This window comes from Podarcis pityusensis (assembly GCF_964106645.2).
Source record: "Podarcis pityusensis genome assembly, chromosome: 17".
Lineage (NCBI taxonomy): Eukaryota > Metazoa > Chordata > Lepidosauria > Squamata > Lacertidae > Podarcis > Podarcis pityusensis.
The window spans coordinates 2,529,767-2,551,323 of NC_138042.1; the positions used below are offsets into that span (position 1 = coordinate 2,529,767).

General features: G+C 44.4%; 1 protein-coding gene across 4 annotated transcripts in view; it reads right to left on the reverse strand.

The window, feature by feature from the left end:
* Positions 1 to 116: 116 nt before the first annotated feature.
* CCDC22 (CCC complex scaffolding subunit CCDC22) overlaps positions 117 to 21,557 on the reverse strand; it is a 178,266-nt gene continuing 156,825 nt past the window's right edge. For all 4 annotated transcript variants that reach the window (XM_080987316.1, XM_080987313.1, XM_080987315.1 and 1 more), the window contains exons 7-18: positions 17,217 to 17,386; positions 15,456 to 15,662; positions 15,186 to 15,242; positions 13,817 to 13,936; positions 13,338 to 13,457; positions 9,425 to 9,541; positions 9,232 to 9,333; positions 8,470 to 8,577; positions 1,944 to 2,039; positions 1,771 to 1,830; positions 1,597 to 1,671; positions 117 to 575 (exon numbers count right to left, since the gene is read on the reverse strand). In XM_080987316.1, coding sequence (XP_080843442.1) covers positions 462 to 575; positions 1,597 to 1,671; positions 1,771 to 1,830; positions 1,944 to 2,039; positions 8,470 to 8,577; positions 9,232 to 9,333; positions 9,425 to 9,541; positions 13,338 to 13,457; positions 13,817 to 13,936; positions 15,186 to 15,242; positions 15,456 to 15,662; positions 17,217 to 17,386 — 1,346 coding nt within the window. In that variant the 3' untranslated portion in view covers positions 117 to 461. The remainder of the gene's footprint in view (positions 576 to 1,596; positions 1,672 to 1,770; positions 1,831 to 1,943; positions 2,040 to 8,469; positions 8,578 to 9,231; positions 9,334 to 9,424; positions 9,542 to 13,337; positions 13,458 to 13,816; positions 13,937 to 15,185; positions 15,243 to 15,455; positions 15,663 to 17,216; positions 17,387 to 21,557) is intronic.

Consider the following 21,557-nt stretch of genomic DNA (forward strand, 5'->3'; position numbering starts at 1 on the left):
GACAAGAAAGCAATATTGCAAAAAGATCAAATCCAGAAGAGGGGGAAAATGGCAGCCTATGCAAGCCTCCCCTGTAAACCCCCCCCCCATGTTACTGCACACGCAGCCAGCACAAGTACGCTGCAAAAAGAAGAGAGAGATTTTATTGGTTTTTGAGAAGAGATGATAGGAGGTTTGCTTGGAAATAATAAATGGAGGAAACAATTACTCCCCACATCTACTTCTCCAATATACAATCTATGTCAGAAAAATGGCACTAGGGACCAATCCCACCCTCCACCTCAAAATGTGCCACACGTTGGCTTGGTTTTAGGCAACTTACAATGCAGACAGAGCCTGGAAGGAGGAGCCCTGCTCATACTCCCCGTGCCCCGTCCCTTGATAGAGGCACAGCAGTCTTGACTTAAAAAGAGGTCAGGTACCCCACCAGCCCCCTGTAGCTGTGCACTGGGAAGGGGGCTTCACGTCTCTCGGGTACGGCTAAGCAGTGCTGCGTTTTCCTGCTTCATGGCCCGGTAGTCACTGAGAATCCTCTCCAAATTGCTCAGGGTTTTCTTGCTGGTTTCACTCTCAATCTGGGAAAAGAGACATTTTATTTTATGAATGGGTAGCAGTGTTCAGCAGGGAGAACTATTGTTTTATGATGGTATCCCAGTTGTGCTATGTAAGCAGCCATGTAGAGTTGCATTCAGAATGGAAGCCTATAAATATTTTAAAATAAATAAAGCAAGTGTTAAGGGGATCTTTAAAAACCCAAACCACTTATTTCTGCTTGAGTGCTGAACCAAGTTTGCCTGCTAAATCTGGTAATGCTTAAAACAACCCCCCACCTACCACACCTCATGCATATCATGTGAATAAGACTGCAGCATTAATCTAGGAAGGAACATCGTGCGAGTGGCAGGTGTGATTGGCAAGATGCAGGAAGGCTCAGGTTCAACTCCTGGGATCGTAATTCTATTCCTACTCATCATGGGGAAGGGGGAGAAAGACACAGATTTGGAGGCCACTGAGGTCCCACATCCTGTCCACAGGAAGTATGTTCAGGCACCCACACTTCCTGCTTGCAACCTCAACAACAAGAGTCATGCTTTTTTTGTTAATCTGGAAGTAAAAAAAATATCTGAGGTGCATGGTGAGTCTACAGAATCACAACGGACAGAGTCCATAATGAGGGCTGAGAATCAAGGGGCAGCCTCATCCAAAAGAGCAGAAGCGGCAGATAACAGGCGGGAGGATATGGACAGAGCAGGCATGGAATGTCCCTCTTTCTAGACTGAAATCTCAACTTCTGAGCGAGTGAGATCAGAACCCCCAAGTTTAAAAATTAATTTTAAAAAATCAAAAGGACTTTGATGTGTACAGATGGCAGAATGGGGTGGTGGTAAGGAAGCAGGAGAGAAAGCATGACTGGAAGCTAGAACAGAGGGACAGGGGTCCATGCTTGGCAGCTGCATTTTTATTTCTAAAGAGGGAGTTGTTAAAAAGATATTTCCTGGTATCCTAATTTCTGAAACAATTTCCTCCACACAGAAGTTCAGATTACTGCAAGAGAGTAATGTTTAATGTTTCCACCCACTTTCTGGCAGGCCTCACCTGCTCCTCTAAGTCCCGGATCTCCCTCAGGATGGTGCCTGTGTCCTCAATAGTCTGAATCAGTTGACTGCAGTTCTAAGGAAGAGGAAGAGTCAGAGTCAGCTGGAAAGGGATGTAGCTCTAACTGCAGCTCTATATCTATATATGAATTAATATATTACTGCTGAGGCTTACCTCGTGCAGTGCTGCCAAATATTTATATGCCTTCCTCACAGCCTCGTCGCGTTTGGCATCCTGCAGAAAGAAAGAATGCAGAAGGGAGGGATGGAAAAGTTAGCAACTGGAAGGTCAGTCAAAGCGCTGCTCTCCATCTCCCCACCCCCCAGAATCTGATCCCTTGCCTTCACCTTAAAAACCAGCTCATCAGTGACAGCAAAGGTCCGGTCTACCTTCCCAGTGAGGCCATTGATCTCCTTCTGGAGCTCCTTGGTATCTGACAAGATCTTGAGAAGCACAAATAGCAGGCATTAGAAAATGGAGACTGTTAATAGGTTGAAAACTCAAACTCGGGAACAGAGACAGATAACAACAGTGGTAACAACAACAACACAACAACAACAACAACAACAACAGGCTGTAAACTAACAGCTGGTTCTGTCCTGGGGTGAGGGATAGTACTTGTGGTCAGCATAGCTGGGCTCCTGCTGGTTGCCTGCATGACAGGATCATCCCTGGCACAGGGAAATGCTGCTGAGGGGCACCATCTTTGCATGATCAGACACACGCATGTCGGCTATGAGAGTTTGCAGGCCCCATGGGATTGCAAGGGTCCCTTGTCTTAGTATGAATTAAAGGCAGTAGTGGCATACTTTTTAAATCTTTAAGGCAGCTTCAATTTATTCAGCAATCTCAGGGGGACTCTGCTTACTTTCTTGTTAAGCCCCCATACCTGGCAACCCACCCACCCACTTTTATTTTATTTTAATTACTTTTAATTCATTTCATTTCGTGTACTGCCCTACATCAAAGGAGCACAGGGCAGTTTACAATTGGGTTTAAATCAGCCTGAGAATGAAGAATAGTAGTGTGAAAGAGGGGGAATGTCCAGCCTGGTTCTTAGCAAGTGTGCATTTCTTATCTCTATTATCTGCATGGGAGAGAATGTTTGGGTGTAGATTTTTGTATGTCTGTAAGTTCCTTTCGTACGTACAAAAGAGTATGAAGTGTGTATATCCATCCATCCAACTTACATTACCACCCCTTATACAAAACCCCCAGAATGCTTTACAAATATCTTTAATAAGAAAACACACACTCAACAGATAAAATTAAAACTTACAGTATATTCAATATAGGACTCTCATTCAAAAGTTCTGGACAGAAATGAAAAATGTTAACAGATGGATGGAGGCAGAACAGACATACTTTCTCACATCTGAAGTGCCGGGGGCCTGGTTTTCTTGGGTCTGTCTGTTGTAGGTGGAGGTGTATTGCAGGGGGGGGGGGGTTATGTGCATGTTAAAGTTGCAGATCCATGCATCTGAAACTTGGAGCTGCTGCAAGTATGTATCAAACCAGGAGCTGGTAGCCCAGTTTTAGCTGCCAAAGGCACAGCCATGTGAGGACTGCAAACACCCAGCCCATCTGCTCAGCTTTTCCTTCCCTATAGCTCTGCTCAAGTGTTTTCCCTCCCAGCCATTTTTGAAATTGGAGCCTAGCTGTGGAGAAAAGCGCCAGGATAGGAAGAAGCTGAGAGGAGACTACCCAAGGGGGTGGGAGGATTCACCCCCCTCACCTGCATGGCCTTTTTGCTGTTCAAACCCCACCCCCACCCCTTGCATGCCTGGTAAATTGTGGCAGTCCTTCATTTCAACAGATGAATCTGCCGTCATGTAGCTTAACCCTAGGGGTGACCAACAGTACACCCTATGTATTTTTAAAAGTCAATTCAAAGAAAAAACAGGCTGAAGATTTATAAAAGCTACTAGAATCATAGAGTTCGAAGAGACCACAAGGGCCATCGAGTCCAACCCCCTGCCAAGCAGGAAACACCATCAGAGCACTCCTGACATATGGTTGTCAAGCCTCTGCTTAAAGACCTCCAAAGAAGGAGACTCCACCACACTCCTTGGCAGCAAATGCCACTGTCGAACAGCTCTTACTGTCAGGAAGTTCTTCCTAATGTTTAGGTGGAATCTTAAGAGAGAATATTATGAAAATGATATACAGGTGGTACATAACCCCAGTCAAGCTTGCGAAAATCTATCACTTGCCCGATAACAAATGTTGGAAATGTAAAGAAATTGAAGGTACATTTTTTCACCTTTGGTGGACGTGCCCAAAGATTAAGGCTTTCTGGGAAATGATATATAATGAATTAAAAAAGGTATTTAAGTATACCTTCCCCAAGAAACCAGAGGCCTTTCTCCTGGGCATAGTAGGCCAAATGGTGTTAAAAAAGGATAGAACTTTCTTTATGTATGCAACAACAGCAGCAAGAATACTCATCGCAAAGTATTGGAAGACACAAGAACTTCCCACGCTGGAGGAATGGCAGATGAAACTTATGGACTATATGGAATTGGCGGAAATGACTGGTAGAATCCGTGACCAGGGAGAAGAGTCGATGGAGGAAGACTGGAAGAAATTCAAAGACTATCTTCAGAAACACTGCAAAACTAAGGAATGTTAGAGTGATGTTGGACTGAAAACAAGTGGTTTCCAGCTGTACAGGTTAAAGTTAAGGATAGATTAAGATTAAAGATCAAGATTAAAGATGTTTAAAGAAATGGAAATTTGATAATAAAAGGGAAAAATTTAAAGCTATATGACATTAGATCAAGGATTAGGTTTAAAAAAGTTGAAGTTATATATTTTAACGTTTTATTAAATTAAAGATTGAGATTAAAAAAGTGGAAAAGAAACTGCTGGACAAATAATGTGGATTGGAATACAAAAGAGGGAGGTATGAGGAAGTCCAGAAAATAAGTAATTTAAAATTGGAAATGGAAAAGAGAGTTTGTTTTTAATTGTTATGTTTTGTGTTTTTATTGTTAAGTTTTGTATTGTTTTTTGTGTGTGTTGTTTTTCTTTTTTGTTTGTTTAAAACCTTAATAAAAAATTATTAAAAAAAAAAATGTTTAGGTGGAATCTTCTTTCTTGTAGTTTGGATCCATTGCTCCGTGTCCGCTTCTCTGGAGCAGCAGAAAACAACCTTTCTCCCTCCTCTATGTGACATCCTTTTATATATTTGAACATGGCTATCATATCACCCCTTAACCTCCTCTTCTCCAGGCTAAACATGCCCAGCTCCCTTAGCCGTTCCTCATAAGGCATCGTTTCCAGGCCTTTGACCATTTTGGTTGCCCTCCTCTGGACACGTTCCAGTTTGTCAGTGTCTTTCTTGAACTGTGGTGCCCAGAACTGGACACAGTACTCCAGGTGAGGTCTGACCAGAGCAGAATACAGTGGCACTATTACTTCCCTTGATCTAGATGCTATACTCCTATTGATGCAGCCCAGAATTGCATTGGCTTTTTTAGCTGCCGCGTCACACTGTTGGCTCATGTCAAGTTTGTGGTCAACCAAGACTCCTAGATCCTTTTCACATGTACTGCTCTCAAGCCAGGTGTCACCCATCTTGTATTTGTGCCTCTCATTTTTTTTGCCCAAGTGCAATACTTTACATTTCTCCCTGTTAAAATTCATCTTGTTTGTTTTGGCCCAGTTCTCTAATCTGTCAAGGTCGTTTTGAAGTGTGATCCTGTCCTCTGGGGTGTTAGCCACCCCTCCCAGTTTGGTGTCATCTGCAAATTTGATCAGGATGCCCTTGAGTCCATCATCCAAGTCGTTGATAAAGATGTTGAATAAGACCGGGCCCAAGACAGAACCCTGTGGCACCCCACTAGTCACTCTTCTCCAGGATGAAGAGGAACCATTGATGAGCACCCTTTGGGTTCGGTCAGTCAGCCAGTTACAAATCCACTGAGTGGTAGCATAGTCAAGGCCGCATTTTACCAGCTTCTTTACAAGAATATCATGGGGCACCTTGTCAAATGCCTTGCTGAAATCAAGGTAGGCTACATCCACTGCGTTCCCTTCATCTACCAGGCTTGTAATTCTGTCAAAAAACGAGATCAGGTTAGTCTGACATGACTTATTTTTCAGAAATCCATGCTGACTATTGGTGATGACAGCATTCCTTTCTAGGTGCTCACAGACTGTTTGCTTAATGATCTGCTCCAGAATCTTCCCTGGTATTGATGTCAGACTGACTGGGCGGTAATTATTTGGGTCCTCTCTTTTCCCCTTTTTGAAAATAGGGACAACATTTGCCCTCCTCCAGTCTGCCGGGACTTCGCCTGTTCTCCAGGAATTCTCAAAGATGACTGCCAGTGGTTCTGAGATCACATCTGCCAGTTCTTTTAATACTCTTGGATGCAGTTCATCTGGCCCTGGAGACTTGAATACATCTAAACTAGCCAAGTATTCTTGTACTATCTCCTTAGTTATTCTGGGCTGTGTTTCCTTTGCTGAATCATTTGCTCCAAATTCTTCAGGTCGGGCATTGTTTTCTTTATCGGAGAAGACTGAGGCAAAGAAGGCATTGAGGAGTTCAGCCCTTTCTGTGTCCCCTGTTTCCATTTCACCATCTTCTCCGCTGAATGACCCCACTGTTTCTTTGTTCTTCCTTTTGCTACGAACATACCCATAAAAGCCTTTTTTGTTGCTTTTAACCTCTCTAGCAAGCCTGAGTTCATTCTGTGCTTTAGCTTTTCTGACTTTGTGTCTACACGTGCTGGCTATTTGTTTGAATTCCTCTTTGGTGGTTTCCCCCCTTTTCCATTTTGTGTACACATCCTTTTTTAATCTTAACTCAGTTAAAAGTTCTTTAGATAGCCACCCTGGCTTCTTTAGGCACCTTCCATGTTTCCGTCTCATTGGTATTACCTGACGTTGTGCTTTTACTATCTCCCTCTTAATAAACTCCCAGCCATCATGAACTCCCTTTCCTTTTAGTATTACTGTCCATGGGATCTCACCCAGCACTTCCCTAAGTTTTATGAAGTCGGCTTTCTTAAAGTCAAGAAATTGAGTCCTAGTATGCTTTGCTGCTCCTTTCCGCTGTATAGTAAACTTCAGAAGAGCATGATCACTCGCGCCTAATGATCCTTCCACTTCTACCCCACTAACCAGGTCATCAACCTTGGTTAGGACCAGATCTAAAATGGCTGTTCCTCTTGTTGCTTCTTCCACTTTCTGGACAATGAAGTTGTCTGCAAGGCCAGTGAGGAATCTGTTTGACCTTATGCTCTTGGCTGAGTTTGACATCCAACAAATATCCGGGTAATTGAAGTCCCCCATTACTACTATCTCCCTTCCTTTTGCATGCTTGGCCACCTGTTCCAGGAAGGCATCATCTATGTCCTCCGTTTGGCTTGGGGATCTATAGTAAACTCCCACAATGAGGTCACTGTTATTCTTCTCTCCCTTCATTTTGACCCAAATGCTCTCACTTTGGATTCAGAACAGCAAACGCTCTGCCCTTTGATACTTCTATGGTGAAAGTGCTCTAGGCTTTGCATTGGAAGTTATAAACACAAAATCGGTTCAAAATCATAAGTGCTAATAAGGGCTACAACAGTGTGTAACTTTAGAGCATGGGTAGGCAAACCAAGGCCCGTGGGCCAGATCAGGCCCAATTGCCTTCTGGATCTGGCCCGCAGACGGTCTGGGAATCGCTGCAAGGATCGCCAGCGTGCACACATGCTTTCCCTCTCCCTCACATGGTGGTGGTGCCGGGGCCGCCTCCCTCCCTCCTCCTGGCTTCTCCTCGCCCTGCCTAGAGGAGGAAGGGGGCTGGGCTTTGTTGGTGCCAGCAGCAGCAGTGGCATTTGAGCGGCCCCCATTTTAAGCAGCCCCTCTCCGGAGCCCTTCGCGTGCTGCTCATCATCCCTCTGCCACCACCGCCAGTCCCTGCTGCTCGCAAGACAGGTAAGCAGCCACTGGGGCTCATGGTGCTCTTGCAGCATTTGCCCCCCAAAATATAGTCCAGCCCTCCACAAGTTCTGAGGGACATTGGACTGGCCCCCTGCTGAAAAAGTTTGCTGACCCCTGCTCTAGAGAGCCTCATCCCACCTCTGAGGTAGGAACTGGGCAGGAGGAAATGTTTTTGTCATTTCCTGTGGCTCGCAGTTACAACTAGAATATAACATTTTCCCTCCTAGTGGCAAAGACAGAAGCTTTATTTTGGAGGCTATTTTTTAAAAAAATGGCTATATTTTATATGCATCACATAGAATCAGCAAATTGTAGAGTTGATGGTCATCTAGTCCAACCCTCTGCCATGCAGGACGCTTTTGCCCAATGTGGGGCTTGAACCCACAACCCTGAGATTAAGAGTCTCAAGTTCTCCTGCAGAGCTTTCCAAACTGTGTGTTGTGACATTACTGTGTCAGCTGCAGTGTGAGGTGTGTTGTGCAAACAATCTTATGAGGGGTTAGTTTAACCTCCTGCTTGCTAGTAAAACTGATACTGTGTTGTGAAACGATGCATGTCTAAAAAGTGTGTCACCAACATGAAAAAGTTTGGAAGGCTCTGCTCTACCAACTGAGCTATCTCAGCTTGTTGACTCTGAGCTTAAAAGTGTGAGGATCCATCATGGAAGAGTACTGCATATGAGGCAAAACGTGAAAGCTCACTACTCATCACTATTTGCACATTCAAACCAGGTTAGGACAACTTTTTCCTTGACATTAAATTTTATGTACGTGCAAATAATGTCATCGCTGCTTTTAATATGTAAGGACCCCTGACATGTTCAGTCTTCCCCACCAGCTTTCTGCCATGGGATCATCACACGGGGCTCTCACCTGTGTACAGTGACGCAAGACAAGGCTTGAGAAAGAACTTCACAGGTGCCCATTGTTTTACCTTTGTGATCTCCTCCTTCTGCTTACGAATATTGCCAACAATTTCTAGGATGCGCTGGGTATAGGCAGAGCGAGAGACATCCTTGGGAAGGGATTCTAGCTCCATAAGCTGGAGACAGAGTGGAAAGCAGGAATGGGACTGGGTTATAACAAGCAGACGAATGTGCAAATGGTACAGGGGCTCCTGGAAGAGATTAAGGAGTTTCTACCCCTGAGCCCCATCCCACTGTGCAGAGACCCAGTACTCACTTGAGGTGGCAAACGTGTCTGGACTACACCATGACCAAATGCTCCTCCATTCGCACAACAAATCCCTGCACAAAGAAAGCTAACATGCAAGGGGGAATGCCAGCCTAGTTCCCTCAGGCATGCTAGTCTTCAATGGGCAGGATTCTGTTTTGTTTTTTTCATGAGGGAGCGTTCCATAATGTGATGTAGCCTGGACACAGGTTCACCTGTTCAATGAGGCCAGGTGGAATTGTAACTAGTATAAGTTAACAAACTGACTTATGAAACAGGCCAGTCCTCTCAGCAGTACTGGTGGTTGTAAGCATTTTTCTGAGATACTGTCACCCATTTAAAGTTAGCAACTATATCCCAATTACAGAGAAACAGTAAAATGTAGGGTGGGGAAAGGATTCTCATTATTCATTCTCTGTGGAATAACCGCACAAGAAGCAATGGACCATAAATCACCTTGTGCATACCGAGCTTTGCCAGGAGCCCTGCACCCCACACCACCACCCTAAGACACGTCACTAACCAGCTGTTTGTAGAGATCATCCTTGCGCTTCGCTTCATCCGCGGCTGATCGGATCCGCTCATGCAGCTCCCTGATCTCTGACAGGCGCTGTGATGATTCCAGCTGCAAAGAGGAACAGACAAGAGAGTGTCACAGCTGCCCAGGCTCCCTCCCAACCCTTGAAGGACTCCTCACACCCTTTCGCTTGTGTCACCTCCTTGGAGTCATGGAGGGCCTTGAGCTCCCGGAACTCCTGGATCAGAGGCACCCGGTGCTTCTCCCACTGGGCGGCCAGCTGGATGACCCGCTGTGCGCTGCTCTCCACCACCACCTGCAGGAGACCAAAAGTGAAGCTGAGATTCTAAGCCTCCTGGGCTCTCTCATCTGCTATGTGGTGTTCTGTGCCATTTTTGGAGATAGCAGGCGAGACCCTGTACACCCACATGCACCAAACCCCTTCCTCCTTCCCCTACTGCTCCAATCCCACTGAGGACATCTGATAAGACGGGTGCACAAGTGGGTGGTGGACAACGGTGCTTAATAAAAGCTCCCTCCAAAGGCGGATTCAGGGTGTTCCTCTTCCCTGCTTCCACTTACAACTACAGCCTCCTCCACCCATGTCCACATCCATCTGTTGTCTCCCCTTTACCAAGATTCCTGCCACTGAACCACCTGTAGGTTTCTAAAACCTTTCTCTTTTTTTTATATATTATATATATATTTATTTATACAACAAGAAAAAAAACACACACAAATAAACACAAATACAGTGGTGCCTCGCAAGACAAAATTAATTCGTTCCGCGAGTTTTGTTGTCTTGCGATTTTTTCCGTCTTGCGAAGCACGGTGTCAGGAAAGTTTTGGAAAAGCTTCAAAAATCTCCAATATTGGAGGGGAAAAGGGCACCAGAATCGTGGAAAGAGGCGTATATCACACTTATACCGAAAACAGAGACTGAAAAGACTCAGCTTAAGAACTATCGCCCTATATCGTTACTTAATGTGGATTACAAAATTTTTGCAGACATTTTGGCCAAGAGATTGAAAAAAATATTGATGAAAGAGATTCATAAAGACCAAGCGGGCTTTCTCCCGGGAAGACACCTGTCTGATAATTTGAGGAATATAATTGATATTTTGGAAAAATTAGAAGTGAATATAAACACCAAAGCAGTATTGATATTTGTTGACGCGGAGAAAGCTTTTGATAATATCTCTTGGAGTTTTATGAAGAAGAATCTGCATGGGATGGGGGTAGGCCAAGGTTTTGAAAATGGTATAGGTGCAATATACTCTGAACAAAAGGCTAAATTAATTGTAAATAATGTGGTTACGGAAGAATTTAAGATAGAAAAAGGGACACGACAGGGGCGCCCAATTTCCCCACTGCTTTTTATATCGGTCCTGGAGGTTTTGCTAAATATGATTAGAAAGGACCGGTTGGTTTAGGGCATACAGGTTGGAGCTAAACAGTACAAATTGAGAGCATTTGCAGATGACCTAGTATTGACGTTACAGGAGCCAGAATCTAGTACTAAAAGAGTTTTAGAATTAATTCAGGAATTTGGTCAGGTGGCAGGTTTTAAATTGAACAAGTTAAAAACTAAGGTTTTAGAGAAAAACTTAACACCGATTGAAAGAGAGAGGTTTCAGAATGAGACAGGATTGAATGTGGTAAAGAAAGTGAAATACTTGGGGATTAATATGACAGCCAAAAATGGGAACTTATTTAAAGATAATTACGAAAAATGTTGGACGGAAGTGAAAAAAGATTTAGAAATTTGGTCAAATTTGAAACTCTCGTTGCTGGGCCGTATTGCTGTGATAAAGATGAATGTATTGCCTAGAATGTTGTTTTTGTTTCAGACATTACAAATTGTAGATAAGATGGACTGTTTCAAGAAGTGGCAGAGAGATATTTCTAGATTTGTCTGGCAGGGCAAGAAGCCCAGAATAAAATTTAAGATATTAACTGACGCCAAGGAAAGAGGTGGATTTGCCCTGCCAGACCTTAAACTTTATTATGAATCAGCAGCTTTTTGCTGGCTGAAAGAATGGCTACTTCTTGAAAACACAGACATTTTGGATTTAGAAGGTTTTAACAATGTATTTGGATGGCATGCATATTTATGGTATGATAAGGTCAAAGCACACAAAGCATTTAAAAATCATATTGTTAGGAAAGCATTGTTTAATGTCTGGATAAGATACAAAGACTTATTGGAAAATAAAACCCCAAGGTGGCTGTCACCAATGGAAGCAAAAGCTCTGAAAAGGCTCAATATGGAGGCCAAATGGCCGACATATTGGGAAATTTTGGAGCAAGAAGGAGATAAATTGAGACTGCAGAGTTTTGAAAAATTAAAAAATTAAGTGAGAGATTGGCTCCACTACTATCAGATAATGGAGGCATATAATTTGGATAAGAAAATAGGCTTCCAAGTGGAAAAGTCAAAATTAGAAACAGAATTGTTAGAACCCAAAACTAAAAATTTGTCAAGAATGTATAACTTGCTGTTGAAATGGAATACTCAGGATGAAACGGTGAAATCTGCTATGATTAAATGGGCACAAGATGTTGGACATAATATTATGTTCGCTGACTGGGAACAGTTATGGACCACAGGTATGAAGTTTACGGCATGTAATGCCTTAAGAGAGAATATTATGAAAATGATATACAGGTGGTACATGACCCCAGTCAAGCTTGCAAAAATTTATCATTTGCCCGATAATAAATGTTGGAAATGTAAAGAAACTGAATGTACATTCTTTCACCTTTGGTGGACGTGCCCAAAGATTAAGGCTTTCTGGGAAATGATATATAATGAACTGAAAAAGGTATTTAAATATACCTTTCTGAAGAAACCAGAGGCCTTTCTCTTGGGCATTGTCGGCCAACTGGTGCCAAAGAAGGACAGAACCTTTTTCATGTATGCTACAACAGCAGCAAGAATACTTATCGCAAAGTATTGGAAGACACAAGATCTACCCACTTTGGAAGAATGGCAGATGAAGGTGATTGACTACATGGAATTGGCGGAAATGACTGGCAGAATCCGAGACCAGGGAGAAGAGTCGGTGAAAGAAGACTGGAAAAAATTTAAGGACTATTTACAGAAATATTGTAAAATTAAGGAACTTTAGAAGGATGTTGGATAGAAATTAAGAGGTTTTTAGCTGTAATGCTTTAAGAGACATGGAAAAAAAAAGGTTAACAACTGGGTAAAAGATTAATGGTAAGGATTTGCTGAACCAACAAACTGAATTGGAATACAAAGAAGGGAGGTATGAGGAGGTCTGGGGAAATAAGAGTAAGGAAGATAGGTTATGGAACATTATTGTGTTTTTAACTGTTTTATTTTGTATGTTTTTTCTTATTTTTTACTTTTTTGCTGTAATTTATACTTTTTTGTTTGTTTGTTTTCTGTATTTTTGTGAAACTTTAATAAATATCATTAAAAAAAAAAGGAAAAGCTTCAAAAATCACCAAAGTCTTAAAAAACCTCAAAAAAGGCTACCACACCGCGTTCTATGAGTTGCTCCTCGAAGTCAAGTCGCAACTGTATCAACGGTGTTAGGAAAAAGGAAACAAACTTGCAAGACGTTTCCGTCTTGCGAAGCAAGCCCATAGGGAAAATCGTCTTGCGAAGCAGCTCAAAAAACAAAAAACGCTTTCGTCTAGCGAGTTTTTTGTCTTGCGAGGCATTCGTCTTGCGAGGTACCACTGTACCAAATTACACTCAAATTACAAAAATAACCATAGACACATAATTTTCTTGGCAAACAATAAAACATCTATTTGTCTTAACACTAAAGACCGAACTTCCCGTCTATTCCATATTTCAAATTCATATTACTTATTGCCAATACACATTTCTTTCATAATTAAACTTATTCCCAATAAATCTAATTTCTTCTATCTACCTAGCAACTATTACTGAAGTTCCTCGAATGCTGCAACAGAATTTAAACTACTATATTTATTTTTCAGATAAAACCTTTCTCAATGGTCCCCACGGAAACTCCAGCAAGCACCCCCACCCTCTGCAGCCTCCTCATTCCTGGCTGCTCCACTCCCAACAATGGAAAGAGGGGCTTCTGCCCTCCTCTTGCCTGGCCCATTACCTGCAGCTTAGCCATGTTGTTCTCTGCATCGGGAAGTAGCTGTACGGCACAGCCCTTCACTCGCAGCACCTGGTCCCGCTCTGTCACTCCCAGCTGCCGCTGCCGCACCTCCCCTTCCACCTGAAGAAGAAATGGATCCCCCTCAGGACTGACCCAAGGTGAAGGCCAAATGGGGGAGGGGGCAGGCACCCAAAAACACCGTGGTGTCCTTGCACAGCCCCCACTTGCTTCAGAGGGGCTTCCTCAGGAGATCTGCCCCATGGGCTAGGGCTATATTTCTCCCACTCTGCCAACCACAAACCTTTAGGCAGCTCATTCTGGAGACCATGCCCCATCAGGGCCTTGGGAGTCCTTCAGCTTTTCCTCTGCCAGAGGTGCTGCAAGTGCTGCTGAGAGCCAGAAGGAGGTCCTAGAGGCCCTTTAGTGGGTGGGGCTCAGCCAGACAGTGGTGCTGCCATCCCCCAACTGATTCTTCTCACCTGTGTGAGAGTCAACCCCAGTGTGGCGATCTGGCCTTCAAGAGCCTCAATCTGCTCCATGAGATGGCCCAGTTCACCTTCCAAAGCTTCCAGTTCTGTTGCTTGGCGTTCCCGTAAGTCCTGGGGGGAAAGGGGGTGAGGAGAAGGTAAGTGGGGGGGGGGAGTGATGCTTGAGGAATCAGAGCTGGAATCCTGTCTTAATAAACCCTGCGTTTATACAAAAATACAGCTCAACCCATCTCTTATTACAAGTATAATTTCTTTTTGGTATTACTTGAAATTCCTTAACCACCTTTCATCAAAAGTATATGACAGGCTTTTTGGAATATCCAGTTCCCTGTTCCAAAAATTGCCTCTATTCTGGGTGAAGATGTGTGAATAAAAGATATTCACACAACACACCCACACACAATTAGAAAACACACATGCACAACAAAAGGCATTGAGACAAAACACACATGGTTTTTCCTCCATGTAAAACCACAACAACCCACCACAGAGCCCACCGTGGGGAAAAAGGGGGTGACAGGCAAGTTGTCCTCTTGTAATGGAGGTGCATGACCCCATGGAAGCCTGTTAAGGCCGAAACAAGTGGCCGGTGGAGGTGAAGATCTTCGTATAGCGGTCAAAGAAGCAGGGCTCTGGCTCTAAAAACCCATCCTGAGGCCTCCTGGGTAAACAGCTGCATTTCGTTGCAGATCCCCCACCCCCCACCCCCCAAATCCAAATTTGGACAATTTGGATTAAGGTAAAAAGGCACCCCTGCTGACAAGATGTAAACAAATGCTGAGGAATGATCAGCTGTGGTGTGAAGATCTTAAAGAAGTTATTCTTGCAAAGATGAATGTCTGGAAAAAGGGGGCAGACAAATGTTTCAAGTCATTTTATTTGCAAAGGATTTGTAAAGCTGCCGCTCTTCCCAGAGTATCAGAATTATAAGAATTCAAGAAGAGAAGAGAAGATTCTAAGAGGAAATCAGGGTCCTATTATTTTTAAAAGAAGATTCTTTGATGTGTTCACCAAGTTATTTCAACAGCTCCTGCCACCAATTGCAAGCTGCTGACAATATGTGACATGAGGATCCCCAACATCTGCACTGACTTCCTGTTCTCTCTGCAGCACAATTCAAGGCGATGGTAATAAAACCCCAAAGCAGCTTAAGACTCAATATACCTAAGAGACCATCACCTCCCATGTGCCCCCTTGCCTGTGTGCACATACATGCAGTTTTTATTAATTCAAAAAGCAGAATGAGATGGCATAAAGCATGCCCCAATATTTTTTAGCCACAACCCCCTTCCCCATCTGGGCTCTTGCCTTTAGGCAAACAGAACTGGCTCTCACTAGAGCCCCCCCCCCTTTGGTTTACCTGTTCTGATGTCCGGGACACTGGCAGCGTTTCCACTTGCACTGGCAATTCTGCCTCCTGTTGAGAGACCAAACAGAGAGTAATCATAGACCATCACCTCTTCCCCTGCATGCTCCACCCCTCCTTGCTTGCTCCCCAACCTACCTCAACAAATGAGATTCTTCAGCTGGTGCTGCTGAATAACTCAAATCACTTTGATCCAAAAAAACGTTGTTGTTGTGCCTTAAGCCCATCCCCCCCATTCTAGGCCCTCCCCAACCCCCTTCATACCTGCTTATAGGCCAAGTGCTGAGTGTGGGTGAAGCGAGAGCCCTTGGCCAGAGCCCCAGCATGCTCACGGCCAGCACCAAAAGCACCCAGGAGCTGAATCAGGTCCTGGGCTGTTCCCTGGTGGGCAGGCCCAGCACGAGGAGATGCCTGCCGGAACTGGTCCAGGAGGCGCCGCTGCAGCCGCTGACGCTTCCATTGGTGGTATTCCTGAGGGGAGGGCAAAGGGAAATAAGGGGCGGGGTTTGGCAGTGCAGACTGGAGATTGGGTGGGGAGTGGCAAGCAAATAATCTTGGGAACACAAGCCACCTCAGCTGGGATCAGGGCGAGCGGATTCTATTCCCCTCTACCAAGGCCAAACCATAACACCTCTAGTTAGATCCAGACTTTGGAATGCAGATGGTCCTCTCAGAAAACTCAGGCATCCAGGAAGGCATTCCACACATTGTGAAGGACCTCGTGGAAGGACAATTATCTGAGTGTGCGGTGGAGGCAGGAAGAGATAAGATTGCTACTTCCCTTCTTGTCTGAAGTCAGGGGTGGGATCTCTAAAGTTCTCTCAACCTAAGGGAAGATCCATTTCTCCTAGCTGGGAGAGCACTTAGAAATCTCTCTTCTATAATGACCAGAAATTCCTGGACTAAAAGGAGGAAGAGGAAAAAAGATCTACCACTGCACTTTCTGCAAGTGCTCACCATTATATATTTTTTCTAAAATGTTTTGCATTCATTTTGGAAAATTGGGTTGCAGAATATACCCTTTTGCAATGGAGCTGACGTGAGAGGAGGACTGCCAGACTTGCAGCAGTTTCCCTGAGCCTCTTGCTCTGGTGTCTTACTAAAAAGTGGCTCTGGTTTTGTATGTCGTATCCTAGACAGACCTCCCCGGAGAACTCCAGACCTGCTGTAAGCCAACCAAGAAGTAGCATCTCCTTCTTGCCATATAGAAAACCAGGGCTCCACCCATCCCTGTGGCTTTCAGATCATTCCACAAACCACTCTCTTCAGCGCCTCACTGTGGGCATGTTCTGCTGAGTGGAGATGAGTGTTGGGTCGGGCTATTGCAGCTCCTTTGAGGTGTGTGTGCTCAAGAGGCAAGCAGGGTAAGCAGGAAGGTGAAAAAGATTCCATCAATAGCTAAAGGGTAAAGAGGGAGCATAGCTCCTCCCAAGTCCCAAAAGTGCAGAGCAGCAGGACTGGACTGAATTGGAGTGTGTGTGCTTATGTGTCGTAGTTCTCCTATTTGCTTGCCCCTGCCTACCAGAGCAGGACTCTAACTCCCATCAACCCTAGCCAACATGGCCAATGATCAGGGATGATGGGAGCTGCTGTCCAGACACACCTGGAAGCCCATCCCTGATCTAAAGGGAAGGTACCTTGACTTCTCTAGACACAGTTTCTCCTCTCCTCTCAAGAGATGTGGGTGGCAGGGAGGGAACAAAAGACAACCCATACATAATGGAAGAAAGGAAACTCAGACAGAGGAGCCCACTTCTGGTGTGACTTTAGAGTGCTACAACGACTACCATGTAATAGCAAAGAGAATGAGCTGCACACCTGCAGTTCCTGGTTCAGATGTATTTCTTCCATGAATCACAAGGTGGTCTTAGGCAAGTCACAATTTTTCTGGCCTCACCCACACCCTGTACAACACGGGGCACTACCCTTCCTCAGAGGGCAGCCAATGCAAACTATCATCGCCATGCTGCTGCCACCAGCCACCGAGTCAGGATAAAGAGGCCGAGTGCCACCCATTGTGCCCACCTCCGGCGTCATGCGTGATCCAAGGCCTTGGCTCTTCCACTCGTTCTCCCAGTCTTGGGCTGTGCTCAGCTCAGCCATATTAAGCTCCAACAGGGATGGCATCAAGGATGCAGGTCGGGACAGCTGGGCTGACACGGGGGGCAGGAACTTGACAAAGAACTCTTTCCTTTCTAGGGAGAAGAGAATGAGGCCAGTTACACTGACACACACTGGTTAGCCCCAGCCCCTGCTTTGGGGTCAATCAAGTTGAGCCAAATGTTGGGAGAGCAACTTTCTTCCCCTTTCTTAACCCAGGAGGAGGCCTGCAAGTCCTGCACTCAGCAGCCTGCTCCAAGTTCCTCATTCAGAAATGGCGAATTGGACCAAAAATTACATGTTTATAGAGAAAGGAATTTACAGGTGTTTCCCCACCTACATGCATTCAACTCACGCATGACCACATATACATGTGGTGCTGGGAAATAATTTAAAAAATCAATTTAAACTGCAAAAAGGGCAAAAACAGCCTGAAAAGAGCAAAATACCACCAGCAGCAAGTAACTCTGCCCCACAGCCAAGCACTTTGGGGGACTGATCTACCTGCCTTGCTGTTTCCACATAATCCTTCAGTGTCGTCGAAGACTGAGAGCCACCACTGCCACCATTCATGCCAGTCTGGTAAGTGCTGCTGGTTTTTTAAAGGGTTTTTCAAGGGTCCCCAGAGGTTTATAGGGCGTTCACAGTCCTTTACACTGTAATCCTATGTGCACTAACTTGGGACTAAGGACCACTGGACTCAGCAGGACATACTCTCAGGATTCTAGGGATAAAATGTTTTTTGGTTTAGACAGACCCCTAATTGCATCTGTCATTCTAGCCAACTCAATGTAATAAAATAATTTTTCTTGCCATTCTTTTTTTGTTGGTGCCGTCTCATTTTTCCAATTTTTTTGCAATTAGGGTTCTCACTGCCACTGTTGTGTAACGGAATATTTTCTTGTTTTCCCTAGTGATAGCTGAATCTAGTATACCCAATAAGAAGCCCTTAATTTTGTCACATGACCACATATGTAGTAGCGTCCCCTCTACTTGGTTGCACCTCCAACACTTTTTTGATTTTGTTTTATACATTTTGTATATTTTGCTTGGTGTTAAATACCATCTGTAAAACATCTTTAACAAGTTTTCCTTTATCACCTCGCAAGCTGGGAATCTCCAACTCTCCTTCCATAATTTTTCCCATGATGATAACTGAATCGGTTTACCTATATCTGCAGCCCATTTGATCATTACCTGTTTTACTTATTCATCCATCCCATTCCAATAAGATTCCATACATTTTAGAAATTGCCTTTGTCTTATTTTGTAATAATTCTTTATCTAATATTGAAATTTCACTTGCAAAACCTTTTTTTAAATCTGCTTTGAACACCTTACAGTGGTACCTCTGATTAAGAACTTAATTCATTCCAGAGGTCCGTTCTTAACCTGAAACTGTTCTTAACCTGAAGCACCACTTTAGCTAATGGGGCCTGCTGCTGCTGCCGTGCCGCCAGGGCACGATTTCTGTTCTCATCCTAAAGCAAAGTTCTTAACCTGAAGCACTATTTCTGGGTTAGCGGAGTCTGTAACCTGAAGCGTATGTAACCTGAAGCTTATGTAACCCGAGGTACCACTGTATTTAGTTGGTGGTACTGAATCCACCCTGTCAGGCAATGCTTTATTTCCTCATAATTTTTCAATTTCAATTTGTTATCTTTTTCTTCAAATTAATCCTTATACGTGGCCCAGTTCGATTCCTTATTTTTCCTTTTCACTGCCATCACCTCTAAGGGTGAGAGCCACCAGGGCGTTTTGGGTTCTAATAACTCTTTATACTTTCCCCATACTCTATATATCAACTTTCTTATAATAGGATTAAGAAATCCTCTGTGGACTTTCACCTTTTCATGTCCTAGGTAGGCATGCCACCCATAACGGCTGTCGAACCCTTCTAAGTCCAATAAGTCTACATTTTGTAATATCATCCATTCTTTTAACCAGTTTAGACAGGCCAAAACATAATACAAATTTAGATCAAGTAGTGCCAATCCGCCTCTATTTTTATTATCTATTAATAATTTTTGTTTAATTCTTGGTTTTTTATACTGCCAAATAAATCTTGATAAATCTCTTGCCATCCTACCTCTCCAATAAAAACATCCTACTTCTCCAATAATTGGTATCATTTGAAATAAAAACATCATTTTAGGAAGCACATTCATTTTCACTACTGATTTCCTACACAGAATGATAATTTTAGCTTGTTCCAAATCTTTAGATCCCTTTTAATTTCTTTCCAGATATTTATATAATTATCCTTAAATAAGTTGCTATTTTTATTTTTATTTAATTTAAATCCTGCCACTTTTCCAAATTTGAGGGTCCTTTCTATATATTTTTTTTGTACGCTTCTTCCCATGATTTTGGTATTCGTCCTTCTTTTCATTCATGACTGTTTTCATTGGTTCTGACTGTGTATCTTCTAATTTCTTATAGTGTGCTGCCAACAGGCCGTCCATACCTGGAGATTTTCCTGTCTTTGCTTTTGAAATTGATTGTTGCACCTCCATCATCGTTATTGGTAAGTTTAATTGCTTAATTTTTCCACAAGCTATCATTGGAAGTCTGTTCTGTGCTAAGTATTTTTCCATCTCTTCTTGATATAGTTTCCTATAATAGTTTGCAAATTTTTCGCAAATTTCTTTGGGTTCTTCTATTGTTTTTCCTTCTTCTATTAATTTCTCTATTATTCTCTATTATTACATTAAGTTGGCTAGAATGACAGATGCAAATAGGGGTCAGTCTAAACAAAAATTCCAAAAAGGGGGGGAAATACAGATTAATACCTGGACTTGTTTTGATTAACTTTTACAAAACTAATTATGGTGTGAAAGCTTAAAATAGAAAGAAAAGGGGGGGGGGGGAGGAATGAAGTGAGAAGGAAACAGTTTACTAAATATGAAAGTAGAACCATGCTGAGGATGAAGGAAGTCAACTAGAAGAAAAGAAGAACTCAAATATGGTTATATGTTCATTATTTGGTTCGTACTTGTCAGAGCTGCTTCCAGATCCTAGCTCACAGAGGATCACGCTAGCCAGCGATCATTAAATAAAAGTCTTTATTGAGTTACAGTTTCCATTCTCAAGCTGCTGCGTGCAACTCTACGTCTCATGGTTAGATCGGCGAAGCTCCATCTGAGTCTCCGCCCCTTGTACACCAACTTAATATCCTAGCCTTGCTCCACCTTTTCCGCCTGACTGTTCTTCTCTGGGTCCCTCTGCCCCCCGGGGTCTCTTCCTTCCGGGATTCCTCTGACGCTGACGCTGACCCCCCTGACTCTTCTCCCTCCTTTCGGCGGGCTTTAGGACCTGGCTCCCTTTCCGGGCTGCCTACTGCGCCACCTTCCTGTGCATTTGAACTTGGCACGCGCGCCCAACCTTCCACCTTCCGTCTGACCGTTTCTTCGCTCCCCGATGGAGGTGTGGCCACTCCTGACTCGTGCCCTCCCCCCTGTTGTGAGCTGCCAGCGCTTGATCCCTGGCGCCCTTCCTCTTCCCTGCTCTCTGGCGGTGACGCTGGTCCTGATTTCCAACTGCTCCCCTCTGAGTCCCCTCTGGCTCTATCTTCCTGGGGTGTCCCCCTAGGCTCCCCCCTTGCCCTGGCCACTGGTGCTCCTTTCTGTGAATCTTCTGATTCACTGAAAAGACTCGGAGATCTCGGGTCGTCGTCATCACTCATCTTTTCTTCTGCCTCCTCTCCCTCGCTCTCTGTTTCCTCCCTTGCCCTTGCCTCTGCTCCTGAACCCCTGACATCCATCCCCCCCTCGAAGCCCCCTCTTCCCCCCTCCCCTCCTTCCGGTGCGGGATCTGGGTGCTGCCGTGTCAGGGGGACGAATGTCGGATACAGTTCGCTTCCCGTGGCGGGCCGCCATCCGAAGTCTTCCGGTTCTTCCTCCCTGCTCTCGTTGACGACGGTCACCTCCGCTTCCATCTCTGTGCCGCCGTGCTCAAAACCCGGGTCGTCCCCGAAAACGTCCATGTCCGTCTCTCCCTCGTTGCCTTCTGGAGACGTTGCTCGTCCTGGACCCTCCAGCCACCTTCTGCGGAACTGCTCCTCTGGTCGATCATCCCACCAATACGAGGGTTCTGAAGCAGATCCCGAGGGTGACCCCTCTGGGGAACGGGCGTCTCGTGTCGGTTCCTCGTCCGAGTCGAACCCCCGGAACGTGCTGGCTGAAAGCGTGGGCGTGAAAAGCCAGTCGTCGAAAAAGTCTGCTGGCATTGGCCTATGTGGGAAGAGGGCATGAAACTCTTCTTTGA